The 17,364-nt window shown below is 41.8% G+C and overlaps 3 protein-coding genes across 3 annotated transcripts in view; 2 read left to right on the forward strand and 1 right to left on the reverse strand.

The window, feature by feature from the left end:
* Positions 1 to 50: 50 nt before the first annotated feature.
* LOC139378632 (nudix (nucleoside diphosphate linked moiety X)-type motif 5) lies at positions 51 to 3,760 on the reverse strand. Its single transcript, XM_071120976.1, has 10 exons — positions 3,668 to 3,760; positions 2,347 to 2,443; positions 2,176 to 2,243; positions 2,035 to 2,084; positions 1,853 to 1,960; positions 1,624 to 1,719; positions 1,301 to 1,402; positions 1,145 to 1,153; positions 993 to 1,046; positions 51 to 827 (listed from the first exon to the last, which is right to left on the reverse strand). The coding sequence occupies exons 2-10, from the start codon at positions 2,395 to 2,397 to the stop codon at positions 718 to 720; spliced, it is 648 nt and encodes a 215-aa protein (XP_070977077.1). The 5' UTR covers positions 2,398 to 2,443; positions 3,668 to 3,760; the 3' UTR covers positions 51 to 717.
* Positions 3,761 to 3,847: 87 nt separating this feature from the next.
* LOC139378633 (translation initiation factor eIF2 assembly protein-like) lies at positions 3,848 to 12,693 on the forward strand. The gene is made up of 13 exons (XM_071120977.1): positions 3,848 to 4,078; positions 4,528 to 4,599; positions 5,124 to 5,184; positions 5,306 to 5,338; positions 5,460 to 5,555; positions 5,675 to 5,781; positions 10,418 to 10,469; positions 10,575 to 10,650; positions 10,822 to 10,944; positions 11,022 to 11,050; positions 11,149 to 11,277; positions 11,712 to 11,849; positions 11,989 to 12,693. The coding sequence occupies exons 1-13, from the start codon at positions 4,005 to 4,007 to the stop codon at positions 12,043 to 12,045; spliced, it is 1,047 nt and encodes a 348-aa protein (XP_070977078.1). The 5' UTR covers positions 3,848 to 4,004; the 3' UTR covers positions 12,046 to 12,693.
* A 1,740-nt stretch (positions 12,694 to 14,433) lies between these two features.
* Positions 14,434 to 17,364, forward strand: part of LOC139378634 (calcium/calmodulin-dependent protein kinase type 1D-like) — a 62,080-nt gene continuing 59,149 nt past the window's right edge. Inside the window, exon 1 of the mRNA XM_071120978.1 lies at positions 14,434 to 14,839. Coding sequence (XP_070977079.1) covers positions 14,745 to 14,839 — 95 coding nt within the window. The 5' untranslated portion in view covers positions 14,434 to 14,744. The remainder of the gene's footprint in view (positions 14,840 to 17,364) is intronic.

The raw sequence follows: 17,364 nt of genomic DNA on the forward strand, positions 1-17,364 counted from the left end.
AAAAGGCAAAAGAGGCTGAAAATAAAAGTAGGTCTACATGTTGCTATAAGAATAACATGTTTATTGACATCAAGTTAATTCAATTACTGATAATTGCTAAATAAAATGTGAGGATCATCTGCATGTCAGCCTTATACCAGTAAGGAGACATCTACACATATGCCTTGGTCTAACAGGGCATTGGTGTGAACTAATGGATGTAAACATAAATGCATAAAAACTATTGCCGTTGCGAGTAACATCTTTCAAGGCATATTATTATAACAGTAACTTTTAAAAGTTATTTTACAGTGAAGCTTAGTCATTTGAGTTTAGTGAAAGTTAGGAATGTTCCAGTATGTACTCAGTTGTCATTTAGCAATTATATTCCTATCAGTGTAAGAATTGGTATTATCAGACAGCATGTAATATCACATTAATCACAAATATGGTATCTAATTAGGACTATCCCCACAGGTAAAGGTGCATAAAAGCAGTTGGTCTTGGATAATACAAGCTGTAGGGTAACACTCCATGAATCTCATTGACTGATCCCCAAGACAACAGCTTAAAGCCACAAAATGGCCACCCTGTTGACAGTTTCATCCCTGGCTTAGTCCATATTCGTAGTGTAACAGAGAGACGACAACAAACGAGTCGGCAACCTAATGCCCTCTCCCTCTATTCACATCCATCTAGTCTACTCTCTCCACTTTACTTTCTCTTCCCATCCTTCTCTCACTGTTTGAGCACTCGGAGTTCATTGGGTTTAAAGAAGGCCTGGGACATCCCCATGCCGTAGATGTAAACCTTAGAGTCCACCACAATCTTCTCCTTCTTCATCAGGTCTGTAGGAGGAGGGAGGGGGGGGGGGTTATGCAAATATGATCTCTTCAGGTAATCACTTGCAGAATATAATAACTGTAACAATATGCTTTTCTGTCTCAAATTGGATTCCATTATTACTTAACAATTGTGTTATTGTGAAGAAGAAACTTCAAATCGTTGCTCACCATCAATTTCCCTCTGGAATTCATCAAGAGGTAGAAGAAGAACTTCAACAAATTCTGGAAGTAAAAGAGAAGCCAGAATACGATTTAGTTCAATGTTATTCTAATAGTGGAAGAATAACTGAAAGTGTGATTATAAAGAAAATACGATTTACCTCCATCACCTGGAAACAAGTAAAAGAGGGAGGAAAGCAGAGAAATAAGTACACATTTAGGACAACATGTAAAATACATATCAGCTTGACAATACATAAAAATAAAAAAAATCATAACAGATTCATAACATTCCAAGAGCGTGACCCGTAACTTACCCAGTTGCTGTGTGGGGTTGGTGTTTTCAAGGTCATCTCCATTGATGTTAACCATGACGATCTGTGTGGTGCAGTTAGAGAGGCCAGGGTCCAAGCAGGTCACTGCGAGGTCAGGACAAGAGGGAGAGGAGGGGGGGGGGGGGGGGCTGTGTGTTACTGCCCCACTAGTCACCGACATCATACTGCACTCTCACATGCCCAATGGTAAAACTGGCCACTCAGAAGATCACAGGCATATTGAATTTCTCTTTGCTGATGGAACTGGTACATGGACATAATCTGCCCTGTGTTTTGAGAGTGTGTGTGTGTTCATAAGACCTTACCTGGGGTGACTCCTACCACCTCCCCCTTGTAACCAGTCTCCTCCTTCAGCTCTCGCAGAGCAGCAATCTCTGCACTCTCACCCTCGTCAATCAGACCTGAGCAACAGCAAAAACACCCATAGACAGCAAACACGGATATCAGAACACAGCAGGCAAAATACAGCAATGATAGGCCTACATACACTGCGTCTGAACAGAATTTTGAGATGTGACTGTAAACCCATGTCACCTGCAGGGAACTCTAGGGTACAGCACCCTATTGGTGGACGGAACTGCTTCACCATGACAACGCAGTCTTTGTGAAGGGTCCTTTTCAGAAGGGCGATGATTCCCACACCTGGAATAAAACACAGGAATACATTTCTATAATGTCACTGCTTATCCATCAGTATGAAATGTATGTACACACACCATCTGCTGCATTGGCCTGTCTGGTTGTCCTTTTCGTAGTCTCCCAAGTTCTATTGAAAGACAAAAATGAATTGTAAAATGGAGAAGGGAAAAAAAGGTGTTTATCAAAAATCACTTATGGAACTCTGAGCTGTTCCATACCTTGTGTTTCCAACAGGGTCCACATAGGTGGTCTTCTCAAGTTTCAACCATTTCCCAGATGCAATGACCTGAAGAGAATACCGTTGAGTAATGTGATATTCCTAAACTTAGAGACTCTTGTGATAGGCATTTACACCACACAATGTGCATGTTATTGTATAAAATATCTACCTCCTCTTTTACAACGTTAGGTATGGTTGTCGATTTGGGAGGGCTGCTCATCTTTCCAGTACTGTTCTCAGGGAAATGGATGGAAGATTTCGTTTGTCTGCCCAAATCCAGAAATGTTTTTGATTACATGCATGAGTTGATAATTAATAGAGGTATATGCAATGCAGATAGTTATACATAAACTTCATGGCAATTGCCTGCAACAAATACTCCACCTGTGAAAATGGTTCCAATCATTTTTCCACCACTCATTTTTCCCCATAGGGGATTTTAGAATCCCTTAAAATAAGGCCTGGCATGACGTTTTGATCAACATGTATCTCTCTCATGGACAAGGTGACTTTTGTTAATATATTCGGTTTTATTTACTCTGATTCAAAAATGCTAGTTAACATCAAAGTAGACATCTTGCAAGACTCCAAATCCCTTATATTGATAAACGTCACCTTGTCTGAGAGAGATTTACACAGTTATCAAGACACAAGACACAACCGACCAGAAACACAGCCCTTATTTTAAATGTTTCTAAAATCCCTTAGGGGAAAAATGAAATGGTAGAACAACTATTGGAACCATTTCCCTGTTTGACAGCTAGGTTTTATGGGTATTATGACTCATACTGTGGTACTCTATGATTCGGTTTGGCACCTAGGTAATTGTGTATTGGCCATGACAATGAAAATTGTATATTCTGAATCAGGGGCGGATGGAGAATATTTACACTATTTTTAATAGGTTCATTTTTAATTGTTTCCTTTTTTAAATTCGGATTTCAATTTAAAACAGTTTTTTTTAGATTAAGAATATACCATGCTTGGTTAAATAGTTATTGACGAGAGAAGCTAATATCCCACATACAAAACGAACTTTACCTCAATGCTGAACTGAACCATTTAACTACCAGCTCACTAAAATGTCGGGTAAACAACGTTACTTTTGAGAAACCGCACAGAAAACAGGTAGAGCAAGTTGATGTAATTGGATTCAACATTCTGTCTTGAAAAGAACATTCACACTATTTTGTAGGCATTAGTTTGAGGCTGTAACTTTGCTAACTAGTTAGCTATACCAAGTAAATGTCTATTACAGCCTGATTAATCAGACTACTAAATTAGCTAGCTACCAAGCTAATTTCTCCGCACCATTGTGAGGGAAGTTTCTGATGAACTTTAAACATCCTTCACCATGGAGAGGAATTTAGTCCGCTAACTCATTCCTATCAAAATCCCACATGCTGTTATGTAAATATTCTTAAAACATATCAATATATATTTTTTTAAAGCATAGTTACTTCTAAATTGGATACATGTGCAGTACTCACATGAAGATGAAGTGGTTTTCGCCACAAGTCAAGTTAAAGAAGTGAAGACTCCCTGAGGGAAAAAAATTAAAGCCCCCACCATTGATCACGCCTACGTGTGCAACACAAAAATAATCTCCCTCTTCTGAAAAATATTATAATACATTAGAGACGGTCTACAACCATTCCAGATAACCTAACCTGAAATATAATTCAATTAAATATTGGTAATAATTAGAAGCCATTATAATTGTGTTGTTTTGGAAAGGTTGTAAACTACATGGAAACCAATGTCAATCGCCTTTTTCTTATGGGAACTATATGTGGCTGGACTCACTTCCGGTAAATCATTTGCAGTATGAAGAAGGAGCAAGTTGTAAATTGTCAGTTTTCGGTCTGGTATCCGATATTTAAGAAGCATACTATCAAAAGGTGAACTCTTTAACTTGACCAGCACAGTCTCAGATATGTTGTTGATTTCGTCACTCTAAAAAAAACACTGGTTGTGCTATAATTTGGGTAGCTAACGTATAGTTTTCTGTTTAGCTAGCAAGCCAATTTAGCCAATTTTGTGTGTGTGTGTGTGTGTGTGAGATATATATATATATATACCCGTGTTCGTCTGATATTTTAACACAGCCAAATTACTGTAGCTAATTAGCTAATTGTGAATTCTCACAAACCACACCTGTCCTTTACTGTTAAACATTTTAATCTGTTAGAAGTGCCAGGTGTAAATGCTTGTGTGATGATATTGTCACTGATATTGCATCAGCTCAATCTCTACCTTAGAGACTGTTTGTTTTCTCTTATCTTTGGTCAATACTAGTCTGATAGTGTGTGTTGTGTAGGCCTTATGTTTGGTGTTATCTTTCTTTCAGTTTGATTCTCCCACTGCCTCAGAATGTAATAGATTATTTGCTGGACGATGGAACTCTAGTAGTTTCTGGAGGGTAAGCATAACTTGACTTACCCTTAAAGCACATACATCTAGTGTCCTGTATTCCCATACACTGTCACTTGTGGGCAATTCCACTGTAACATAATTACTCGTAGACAATTTTTTTTAAATTAAAATAAAAAAAAACATTGATTTCAAACTTTAACATACCATAAAACGTTATGCACAATGACTACTTTGAACAATTTACACAGTAACAAAAAAAACACACTGGAAAAAAATTGTGCACACGCAAAGTGATAACATAATTATGGTAAAATCTCCCTCAGTTTTATTCTTTTGCCAAACTTGATCTGCACAGTTCTTCCTGTAAATTGGTTTTTGTATACGTTTCTGTGGAAATTGTTGAAAGTAGTCCTTGTGCATGGAGTTCTATAGTTTTTTAAAACTTTGAAATCAATGGGTTTTTTTGGCATACATTTTAAAGTGAAAAATCTGACTCAGCGTATTCTGTTACTGTAATTCCGTTGGAATAGCCCTTGGAATACTCACTGATAAAATCTCGCCTCATTCCAGGGACAACAACAATCAACAAAACCAGACCAACAACAGTGACTCAGAGGAGGAAGACGTTCAGGTAATTTTGCTCCAGACATAGAGGTGCACTCCATTTCGCTCTCTAGTAAAGTTGAGACTGAAAAGGCAGACTTTATGCTCAATTACTGATCGATTATATTTTCTTCTCTCAACAAAATGAGTGGTCAGATGATGAGACAACCACCACTGTAACAGTAAGTAATGTAGATAATGTTAAATATGATCAATCCATCGGCATTTAAGTTTTGTCAAGTTTGTAATATGATATGCATACAATGAATAGGTGGAGATTTGTTGTGATGCTTTGTGTTCCAGGCTCCAGAGTTCCCAGAATTCAACTCTAAAGTGCTGGAGGCCATCAACACCCTAGGTGGGTGTGTCTTTCCCAAACTGAACTGGAGTGCACCGCGGGTGAGAATCACAACCCTCAACACACCATCAATATAAGGTTAAAATACTGTCCATAGTGTGTTTGTCTGAGTGGTGATTTTGAGTGAATAAATGTGTGTGTGTTTCCTTCTCTCCTGCAGGATGCTAACTGGATTGCTCTGAACAGCTCCCTGCAGTGTCAGAGTCTGAGCGATATCTTCCTGCTCTTCAAGAGCTCTGACTTCATCACCCACGACCTCACACAGCCGTAAGAATCTCCTCCACGCACTCACATTCTCACTAGGGCTGTTGCGATGACCGTATTACCGCCACACCGACAGTCATGAGTCATGACTGCAGTCAAATTCCACGTGACCGTGAGTCACGGTATCTCCTATTATGCACTCTGGACATACGTTGACAGTACCCAACTCACTTACGACCTTCAGCTCGCTAATGGCCTGGTACTAAGCAGTCTATTGTCCCTCCATCAGGTCCTAATGGTCTGGTGCTCAGGGCTCTATTGTTCCTCCATCAGGTCCTAATGGCTTGGTACTCAGGGCTCTATTGTCCCTCCATTGGCTCCTAGTGGACAGGTACTTAGTGCCCTATTGTCCCTCCATCAGGTCCTAGTGGACAGGTACTTGGTGCCCTATTGTCCCTCCATCAGGTCCTAATGGTCTGGTACTCAGGCCTCTATTGTTCCTCCATAAGGTCCTAATGGCCTGGTACTCAGGGCTCTATTGTTCCTCCATAAGGTTCTAATGGCCTGGTAGTCAGGGCTCTATTGTTCCTCCATAAGGTCCTAATGGCCTGGTACTCAGGGCTCTATTGTTCCTCTAACCACTCTGACATGAATGCAAATGCAATGGAAAATCACATCAAACATATCGTGTTTTTAAAACTCACCTCACTGTGATGATCAATTTGGCGAAAGTTCAACAACAGGTTGAAACTGAGTGAAAAACATGGTTGTTGTGGATGTTGTTTCAAAACCATTAATTTGAAACACCCATACCCATATTTTAGCCCAAGACCGGAAAAAAAACTGTTTTAAAATGATTGTGCCTTTTTACAATACATAGCCTACCGCATATTAAGCCACGGTAAACAATTCAAATGTATTTGGGACATAATTGGTCTAGACTATAAAATTAAACCAATTATAGTTATCCCTTTGAATGTGGACTGGATTATTATGACTACTGAATGGACTCGTTACCTTATGCTACGCTCCAAACATTTAGTAAAGACATGATTAAATTCAGAATAATTGTTTACATACTGTTTTACCCACTTCATATGTGTATATACTGTATTCTAGTTAAGGCTCATCTTACAGTGTATTCAGAGCCCTTGACTTTTTCAACATTTTGTCAAGTTACAGCCTTATTCTAAAATTGATTAAATAAATACAAATACTCATCAATCTATACACAGTACCCCATAAGGATGAAGTGAAAACAGGATTTTAGACATTTTTGCAAATGTATTAAAAATAAAAACAGATATCATATTTACTTAAGTCACTCTGACAGAGCTCCAGTGTTCCTCTGTGGAGATGGGAGAACCCTCCAGAAGGACAACCATGTCTCCAGCACTCCACCAATCAGGCCTTTATGGTAGCTTTAGACAGATGGAAGCCACTCCTCAGTAAAAGGCACATGACAGCCCACTTGGAGTTTGCCAAAGGGCATCTAAATGACATGAGAAACAAGATTCTCTGGTCTGATGAAACCAAAACTGAACTCTTTGGCCTGAATGCCAAGCATCACGTCTGGAGGAAACCTGGCACCATCCCTATGGTGTAGCATGGTGGTGGCAGCATCATGCTGTGGGAATGTTTTTCAGAGACAGGGACTGGGAGACTAGTCAGGATCGACGGAAAGATGAATGGAGCAAAGTACAGAAAGATCCTTGATAAAAACCTGCCCCCAGAGTGCTCAGGATCTCAGGTCTGGGGCGAAGGTTCACCTTCCAACAGGACAACGACCCTAAGCACACATCCAAGACAACACAGGAGTGGCTTTTGGACAAGTCTCTGAATGTCCTTGAGTGGACCAGCCAGAACCCAATCGAACATCTCTGGAGAGACCTGAAATTAGCTGTGCAGTGACGCTCCCCATCCAACCTGACAGAGCTTGAGAGGATCTGCAGAGAAGAATGAGAGAACCTCTGCAAATACAGGTGTGCCAAGCTGGTAGCGTCATACCCAAGACGACTTGAGGCTGTAATCGATGCCAAAGGTGCTTCAACAAAGTACAGAGTAAGGGTCTGAATACTTATAAATGTGCTATTTCCGCGACAAGGTTGAATCATAACGTCAGTGATTTTCAGGTCAGAGCTCGAGAAAGAGGCCCGAGTTCCCAACTTGGAATTTCAAGTTGGATAACCATTAAAAACTTATTTTCCCCGACTTCCCAGTTGTCTTGAACTCACTGACGTGAGATTTCCCAGTACCTATTTTCCAGTTGTTTTGAGCGCGCCAGAAATCATGCTGGATTGACAGTATGGCCAATGTATTCATCCTTTTGGTGTCCTTTTTAAGCATGGACAAGACCTTTAAACCCAGACTTGGACCATACACCCTCTCCACTGAATAGCTGGCTAATGATTGCTTTGCAACGCTTGCAGTTAGCCACTGAATCCTTCCAAACCACTCATTGTTGAATTTGCGATTTCCAACTTGTTGTGTTATGTTTATGGCTGATGCGCACCGATACGTTTTATCTTCTCTTCATATGACAGTAGATTGTCAGTAGATTGTTGACTTGATTCATGATGATGACTGCTTGCTAGCTAAAATTTTGAAAGTATGATGTTGACATGATCAGTCTAATCATAGCTACAGTAGATATAACTTGATTTGATGTAATTTTATCTTTGGCCAATGACCTTGAGCGTTCTTGGATGTAAATCTATGGCAGCACCCAAGAGGCTTGAATTTTTGAGCTATCCCTCTAGATTTTCTGGTGACGTAGTGTCCCGATGAGTGACAGAACACTGAGCCTATCACGGCGCAACAAGAGAACATTACTAACCCCTACGCTCTGTATTTTCCCCTGGCTGCCCCTTCACTTCAGAAAGCACTGAGCTAGGCTGAAATTTGCATTTTGGAGCTGCCTTACTCAGGAAAGCAAAAAAGAGACCATGTTTGTATGTGGCTTTATTAACTCCATCATTAAAAAAAAACATTGTTTGCAACCTGATGTGACGCACATTAATGCCAAAATGATATGCAAAACAGTTAAAAATAAAAAAATCTATATCTCTGAATGACGGGTCACCACTGTTTACTGCATTGTTGGCGCTAGGAACATAGCATTTCACTACATCCGTGATAACATATGCAAAATATGTGTACGTGACCAATAAACTTTGATTTGATGAGTGAAAATATGATGATACTGGATGAGAGAACAGCGTGTGCAGTCTGAGGCAAGCTTTTTTCGCTATTTTCTCACATCAATAGCCTAAAGTTGCATCATGGAGCCCATATATGTTTTGATTTCTAAGACATTTTAAGGTTTGTGTCATTCACAACTAAAGTTGCCAAATAACTCTAAATCAAGCATATAGGGCCTGTTTCAAATGTTAACTTTTATTCTCAACATAGACACTTTATATTGCGCCCTTTCTCCGAATTGGTAAAAATGTCCTTTTTATTTTATTCAGTTAAATTATATTATTCTTACTATAAAATAATGACACAAGACTTATAAGCATATCTTGTCTGCTAAATGAACTAGCCTACGGCCTATGTCATGGTGTATAGCTAGATAACATACAGTAGGCCAACTCATATTCTGTTCTTCTAAAATACATTTTATTCATATCATAATGTTTCTTTAGACCTGCCTAAAATATATAATGAATTTATTGTGATGGTGTTTATTAAATTCATTTGTTATACTTATTTTATGTAGATCAGCGGCTTGTATGAGTGGAGGCCTGGAGATGCTAAACGTGTTTATGTTCGTTAACGGTCAATTACCGTTATAAAAGGAAAAGATCCCAGAAATGTTCCATGTGCACAAAAAGCTTATTTCTCTCAAATTGTGTGTACAAATGTGTTTACTTCCCTGTTAGTGAGCATTTTATTATTTGTCAAGCTAATTCATCCACCTGACAGGTGTGGCATATCAAGAAGCTGATTAAACAGCATGATCATTACACAGGTGCACCTTGTGCTGGGGACAATAAAAGGCAGCTCTTAAATGTGCAGTTTTGCCACACAACACAATGCCACAGATGTCTCAAGTTTTGAGGGAGTATGAAATTGGCATGCTGCTTGCAGTAATGTTCATTTATCTACCATAAGCTGCCTCCAATGTCGTATTAGAGAATTTGGCAGTACGTCCAGTCGGCTTCACGCCAGCCCAGGACCTCCACATCCTATGCCATCCCAGGCCCACCCATGGATGTGCCCCTGCCTGGTCATGTGAAATCCATAGATTAGGGCCTAATACATCTATTTCAATCCTTATATGAACTGTAACTCAACAAAACCTTTGAAATTGTTGCGTGTTGCATTTGTATTTTTGTTCAGTATAGATGGGTTTTCTACCCGCTGTGGGAAAACACTGCAGGCAGTGAGTCAGCCTTTCTGACAGCAGTTGGCTGGGAAGAGGTTTGGTGAAATTGCTTCTTCGTTGATTTACTGCTCCCGTTGGGGCGCTCTGATAATGGGCCCAGTTGGCAGACAGCTCTGGCATGGTGGAGAACTTAATACAGCACTGTTCAGCACTTGATTTGGTACTGAGCTTTCAAGCCCAACGAGGAGCACTTGTGCAAGTGTGCATGTGTGTGAAGATTACTACTGTTGTATTTGTGTGAATGCAAGTGTGTGAGTTTTTATTGTGAGTCTAGAACTGAATGGTCACTGTAACAATATCCCTCTACAGATTCCTTCACAGCAGTGACGAGGATTCTCAGAATCCAGCCATAAACTATGAGGTATAAAACATGCACACACCTGCTTACACTCCCTTTTCCACACACACCCACACACACATTTTCTTCCCACTATTTAATAGTGTTGTGTTATACCCCTGAGTTCAGCTGGTCCTGAGGAAGTGGAGTGAGCTGCTACCTGGTGGGGAGTTCAGGTGTTTCATCAAAGAGAACAAGCTGATTGGTAAGTACTGTAGGAAGAGGTTAGCACACCATTCACCTTTACTCTCACCCTCCCTCAGCCACATTCAGAGAGCCTGTGTTCACGTGCACTGTTCCCAAGACAGTGTGGCAAGCGTTAGGGCTGTTGTGTGGACTGAAGATCTGTTCTGAGAGCTGTGTGTGTGTTCTTTAGGTATCTCCCAGAGAGACTATACCCAGTACTACCACCACATCTCTAAGCAGGAAGCCCAGATCTGCCACTCCATCCAGGAGTTCTTCAGCCAACACGTCCAGTATCAGTTCCTAGATGAGGACTGTGAGTGGGATTCGGTGTGGTGTGATAATTAGAATATATTGTAATAAGAGTAATGCAGTATGTTTTCTGTTTTACAGTTGTGTTGGATGTCTACAGAGATAGCTGGGTAGGTCTTGTCATTTATATTTCCAGACATTATTTCCTGCCTCTGTTTAGTTGTAGCCCACGAGTATGTGTATCTTTGATGCTGTGTGTCTTCGACAGGGGAAGGTGTGGCTGATCGATCTCAACCCCTTTGGTGAGGTAACCGATTCACTGCTGTTCACGTGGGAGGAGCTTACCTCTGGGAACAGCCTGTCAGCCAATCAAGAGGAGGGTGACACAGCCCAGCAGGTCAGTGACACAGGTTGTGGCTTTGTTGTACATATGCATGTTTGTTCATGTGTGCAAGTCTTTCTGTGCTTATTATCCCGTTAACACCTGTTTGTGGTACGTCTGTATCTGTAGGAAGGCCCTATGTTAACACCTGTTTGTGGTACGTCTGTATCTGTAGGAAGGCCCTATGTTAACACCAGTTTGTGGTACGTCTGTATCTGTAGGAAGGCCCTATGTTAACACCAGTTTGTGGTACGTCTGTATCTGTAGGAAGGCCCTGTGTTAACAGCAGTTTGTGGTATGTCTGTATCTGTAGGAAGGCCCTGTGTTAACACCAGTTTGTGGTATGTCTGTATCTGTAGGAAGGCCCTGTGTTAACACCAGTTTGTGGTATGTCTGTATCTGTAGGAAGGCCCTGTGTTAACACCAGTTTGTGGTGTCTGTATCTGTAGGAAGGCCCTGTGTTCCGCTACACCACCAGTGATGTGACGGTGCAGCCCAGTCCCTGTCTGAGCTACCGGATCCCTAGGGACTTTGTGGACCTCTCCACCGGCGAGGACGCATACAAGCTCATCGACTTCCTCAAACTGGTGAGAACGCCGGCAGTGGTGGTTCACACAGTTTAAGATCATCTTAAAACAACCCTTTAGCAATCTCCACGACCGTCTTACAATTTCATTTTCCGACATCAGTTTTTATAATCTCACTCTTTCCCTCATTTCGCTGCAGAAGAAACGCCAGCAAGAGGACTCTGAGGAAGAGGTGGAGGAAGAGGTACGACAGTGACAGCCCCTGAGGAGCAGCGTCTCTGTACGGTGACTGTTCCCTCAGACTGTTAGCCTAGCATAACAGTAACCCTAAAACTGTTAGGTTAGCGGTTAGCACAGAGACTACTAGACGCATGGAGGTTTATCCTTACTAGCTCTTGAATCTTCTGATGGAATCCATACACTTTTGGTCATCACCTTAGACCTATCCAGAATGCTGCAGATAGAAATGTATTGAACAAACCATAATGAGGAGAAAAGTATACCTGCAACACTGTAAAAGTCCCATTAAATCTCATGGTTGTGTGTATTTAAGAGGGGAGTTCAAAGCAGTGCTCCTGTTCTATTGGCTTGGTGTGTCTACTGTAAATATAAATACTGTAACTTGACGTTGTGTAAAGGTAAGGGGGAGTCTGTTACAGGAGTCTGTGTATAGGAATAAAGAATGCTCAACTTTTATAATACAGCGCTGGGGAAGAGGCGTCTCTTAGTTTGTGTGTATAGCAGGTACATCATGGGATTGCAATTTCTGAGGGAGATAACCAAAGGGTCAGAGTTCTTTTACTTAATCCACTGGACTTTCTCTCTTCACACACACCAAATACACATTTTTCCATGTGCTTTCTGATGGTTTCGTTAAACATGTAATAAATTGCTGGTGTGTGCCCATTGTTGTCAGTCTGTTTTTGGGTAGACTAAAATAGAAGGCATACTACTTTCACTGGTAGATTATACAATTTCTCTACAGTGAATGTGGTAAAAAAGTGGAATGGAATTTGGCACCAATGACGAGACTGGCTAGTTGAGAAACAGATTAGTGCATTTTTATTAAGGTCCACTTGGGGGAGCTGTTTACCTATAATGAGAACCATCAGAGATGGTGAGCTGTCCTGGGCTGAGACAGAGGTCTGGGATAACAACGCCACCATTCACGTGAAACGTATTTACATTAGGATGAATGCCTGGATGTTCTGTTTTGTCTTGAATAGTTATCACTAGTGTAGCCTAGTGAGTAAAATGCGATAGCAATGCACTGTTGGGATAGGATATTGCTGGTTAACCAATAGATCCTAGCCTGTTAACAGATGCAGTGCATTGTTCAGAGAGCTGCAGTGTTGTATTATCTGAGGCAGGGGCTTGTGTTTTCAGCACACTGCCCGTGGGGTGGGGGGTGCAAAAAGATGTCAATGATGCCACACCCATCTGAGTAAAGGTGGGTGCCAGACTGCTGATAGAAAGAGACTACACATTTATCATCCTCCTACCCCCCTTTTCAATTCTCCTCGCTCTCTTCTCTTCAGTTTGCCAAGATGAACATAAATCCAAGCCTACATCTCAGCCTGGGTTGACTAATCATCCTTCTGTGAGGGAGGGAGGCAGATATGTGCAAAGTCTAACTTGAGAGACTTGCTGAATCAGAACTGGAGATCGAGGGAGAAAGGGAGAGGTAGGGTAAGTGGAGAATAGATTTTCTTGAGCTGAGAGGGACCTGCAGTAGTTTGCAGCTGGAATACTCATGAGCGTCTAGAGCACACGCGCAGACACACTCTCAGCCCCTCTCTCTCACACACGCACACTCTATTTTATCCTGTACACAAGCTCTGGCAGGCCTGTCAGATGAGAACAGTCTGCAGTAATTCTCTTCACGACTCGAGGATACTATCGTGTGTTTTTTTTAAAGGTGGATTACAGCACCTTCAGATATATCACTGCAGTCAAGACTGCTTTGCTGGAGAGTATTTAACCATCTAAATATTAACACCCAAACTAAAATGTATTTAGTACATCAGATTATAATATGACCATTATAGTGTCTAACATATTAAACCTTTGTAGGACCCATGAATTTAATTTAATTGCGTCAACTGTCTCTCATTCATGTCAATTGCGTCAACTGTCTCTCATTCATGTCAGCACTGATTTGATCAAGATACAGTAATATAGCATGTTTTCACATTTTATCTGGAGACCCCCTTTCTCAAACTTCACAGCAAGTTGCATGGGTCCCAATGTCGACTCCATCATCTGACCTGTTATAGCCTAATATCCACCATAATAAATATTGGCCAATTAAACATGGCTGTCCGTTTTTGATGGTTTGCAAATACTCTGCTTTCTTGAACGTATCTTTGGTGCAATGCGAATTATCTCTAGACATCCAGTCACACACACTTTATCACACACACTTGTGCGCAACGCTGTCAAATCGAGCGATGAGCAGCATCCTACCCGCCCTCATTGCCATAACAACCGATGGCACAATCAGCATGGTTAGATTAAATAATGCTCCTCGCATTACGCACCACACGGCTCAACAGGGGACTTAATTAAAACAGAATACTTTTTGGGGAAGAGAGAGACAAGGCGATCGCGCAAAGGTGACACGTAGCCCCAAACAATTTACGTCAAGATCATCTAGACCAGCTGAACCCTGCAGGTGCAACCCCAGACGGCGAACGCTCGTTGTCGGTCAAACGGAACGCTGTAGACAGAAAAATAAGCGAAGAAAACAGGAGACCTGTTTTAGAGAGCTGCGGAGATATTTCTACAGCGGGAAAACCACGAGGTCGAAAAGGTTTTCTACCTAGCTCGTTTTATGCGCGTGGGTCTGCTCCTCACGAGCAGGAAGTGTAACTTGAAGCGTGGGAAAGCTGCGTTATCTCGGGGGGCTGCTGAGACTCACTGGCATCGTTTGCTCCGGTTTTCCCCTGTTCCACCATGGATCGGGAGAATGGAGAGTCCGGGAAAGGGACGTGGAAAAGGCAAGTCGACGACATCAAGAAAATATTTGAATTGAAAGAGATCCTCGGAACGTGAGTGTGTTATTACTTAAAAACATTTTCAAATTTGCCCGTTTGTGGTCAATGCTAATTGGGCATGAATTTACATCTGGTAGGCCTTTGAAACTTTGTTGCAGAATGTAGCGGGACTCTCGCGCTGGATACTTGGTATCCGTTTCGGTTTAGGGACCGTTCGGCTCCCGGTTTAACTGGAAACCAGCAGAGATGTTAGGTAATCTATGACGAGCTATTTAACGGACTGTAGGCTAGCGTTAGCCCATGTCTGGTTTGATGAGACGAGTGTTTGTTGGATACACTATGATAGAGATATCGAATGTCACTTTTTGTAGGCTAGCCTATGTCATTACAAATTACGTGTGACAGGCTAGCCACTTTGAAATTAAGGAAAGCTATGAGGCCTATTTTGTAGGCTAAACTATGTAGGAACTGTTTTAGAAAAACCTAGACAGTAGCCCATGCCTAAATAAGGGGATATCGTGCGTTTTAGTCCATTATTTTACAACCGGTTACGCATATGTCTTGCTCTGTTGGTTTTATGCGGTCTCGGCTATTGTTTAGATTAGCCTACTACATGCATCCTCCCTCTCTTCCCGGCCCACCGCTCTGACAGCTCCAGTTGTGCTGTATCTATCGTAGGAATGACCTTTTGGAGACGCAGGCAGTAAAACACTGATATCAATTGAGTCTCCGACCTTATGAAAATATATTTGACCATTGGTGAGTGGTTATCATGGTTTTCTGTGTTTATCTAACCCAGAATGATTTATCGGTCACGGTTTAATACTATTTATCACTAGGTTTATTAGGCCTACAGTGTTACTAACCTCGTACATGAAAGGTAGGTTTTTGATGTGACAGCATCTTAACGGTTCATTTGCAACCCATGTGAACAGCTTGTTCAGATGAAATGCTTGGCAAAATACCCCGGCCTCTTCTTGAAGACCCTATAGCATATTTTCTCTCTGGCCTGTTACCTCAGTCCCCCTGGCACAGAGGAACAGTTTGTTGACTGGACAGGCAGAATCGAGGGAGGATGGTTGGATTAAAGCGGATTAGCGTGCCAGGGAAAACCTCCTGGTCCTGGAATAGGCCACTGTAACAGTTCAGACATGTTGCATAACAGTGATGGTAATAAATGATGAAAGATGATTACAAGTTTAAAACAGGTCATTTCAGTGGGCAATGTGCCGTGGTTATTGAGTATATTAATAAGGTTGTAGAGTGTTGAACCATGGTTCTGCACTGTGTGTGCATGATGGCCTTTGCAGAATTCCAGGTATGCCCATTTGGAGCAGAGAGTGCATAAATGAGTCTCGAATGTAGTTTCTGATCCTTGTTCTTCATAAGTCCATCAGTTTCACTGAACTCAACAAAGAGGCGATCGGAATTTCTACTGTGTGCCTGGAATTCACATAACAGGTGGAAGTATGGACGTGTGTTTTGGGTGTGTGCGTCTTACTGACGGACTATTGAGGGGCCACTAAGTTTCTATGCTTATAGCTAAAGTCTCTCCTGTGTTGCCATGGTGTCTGTACTAGCACCATTCAGTGGACTCGAGCGGCACAGCGGTCTAAGACACTGCATCTCAGTGCTAGAGGCGTCACTACAGACCCTGGTTAGATTCCGGGCTGTATCACAACCGGCCGTGATTGGCCCAGCGTCGTCTGGGTTTGGCTGGGGTAGGCCATCATTGTAAATAAGAATTTGTTCTTAACTGACATGCCTAGTTAAATAAAGGTAACATTTGAAAATAATCACAGCATGACAAAGACACTGATTGGGGCTATTTAAAAAGGATTTCCAGGGGTTCTGTTCATCTCCTTCCCACGTGCACCACAGTGGTCCCGAAGACAGGTTTTCTTGTGTATGCTGGTGTTTTGTCTGCACACCTCTGTGGGTTGTTCACTGGCTCTTGATCCTCCAGCTACCTTTCTGGAGGAGACATCTTTCTCTGTGACCGCTGACTTTTGTTTCCTCAGTGGTGGGGCTTAGGGATCTGTCCTCCCATCTGGTCTCTAGCCAGCGCTCTGTGCTTGGACAAAAGGACCATCTGGGCAGGCACACACACACACACACACACACACTTGGCCTCAGGTTCCACCTGCAATTTTTCTTGGTCAGGAAAAAATTCTCTGCCCTAAAAATATTACTCGGACGTTTCATGTTAACACCATAGCAACACATTAAACAGAGTTCTGATCAGCCTCAGCCTTTGAACTCCCTCCTGCTGATGTCTGGTGTTTTCCCTTTTAATTCTCTGTCAGCAGAAAAAGAAGGGGAGGAGAGAGAGGAAAGGAAGAAACACAGCAGGGAGTCGGGGACATTGCCTGTATAGTCTATTAACTTGCACCGGTCTCTTGACCATTGGAGTCTTGTTTTCAACACTACGAGAGAGGAAATGGAAAGAGGAGTATGAGAGGAGGAGGAGGAGGAGAGGGAATTGGAAGAGGAGAGGAATGGTAAGAGATGAGGACAGAAGTGAAGAGGAAATACTGTTAAATAGAAATGGGTTAGGTAAGAGTTGGGGCTGGGCTAAC

Source organism: Oncorhynchus clarkii, chromosome 21, assembly GCF_045791955.1.
Source record: "Oncorhynchus clarkii lewisi isolate Uvic-CL-2024 chromosome 21, UVic_Ocla_1.0, whole genome shotgun sequence".
NCBI classification, from domain to species: Eukaryota; Metazoa; Chordata; class Actinopteri; order Salmoniformes; family Salmonidae; genus Oncorhynchus; species Oncorhynchus clarkii.

What these genes read in the sequence shown, in the direction of transcription:
- LOC139378632 (XM_071120976.1), bottom strand. Translation starts at nt 2,397, where the DNA reads ATGAGCAGCCCTCCCAAATCGACAACCATACCTAACGTTGTAAAAGAG. An exon ending in GACCCTGTTGGAAACACAAG is followed by an intron (nt 2,085 to 2,175) that starts GTATGGAACAGC and finishes GTCTTTCAATAG; the next exon opens with AACTTGGGAGACTACGAAAA. An exon ending in GGTGGTAGGAGTCACCCCAG is followed by an intron (nt 1,403 to 1,623) that starts GTAAGGTCTTAT and finishes CTGACCTCGCAG; the next exon opens with TGACCTGCTTGGACCCTGGC.
- LOC139378633 (XM_071120977.1), top strand. Translation starts at nt 4,005, where the DNA reads ATGAAGAAGGAGCAAGTTGTAAATTGTCAGTTTTCGGTCTGGTATCCG. An exon ending in ACTCTAGTAGTTTCTGGAGG is followed by an intron (nt 4,600 to 5,123) that starts GTAAGCATAACT and finishes GCCTCATTCCAG; the next exon opens with GGACAACAACAATCAACAAA. An exon ending in TGAACTGGAGTGCACCGCGG is followed by an intron (nt 5,556 to 5,674) that starts GTGAGAATCACA and finishes TCTCTCCTGCAG; the next exon opens with GATGCTAACTGGATTGCTCT.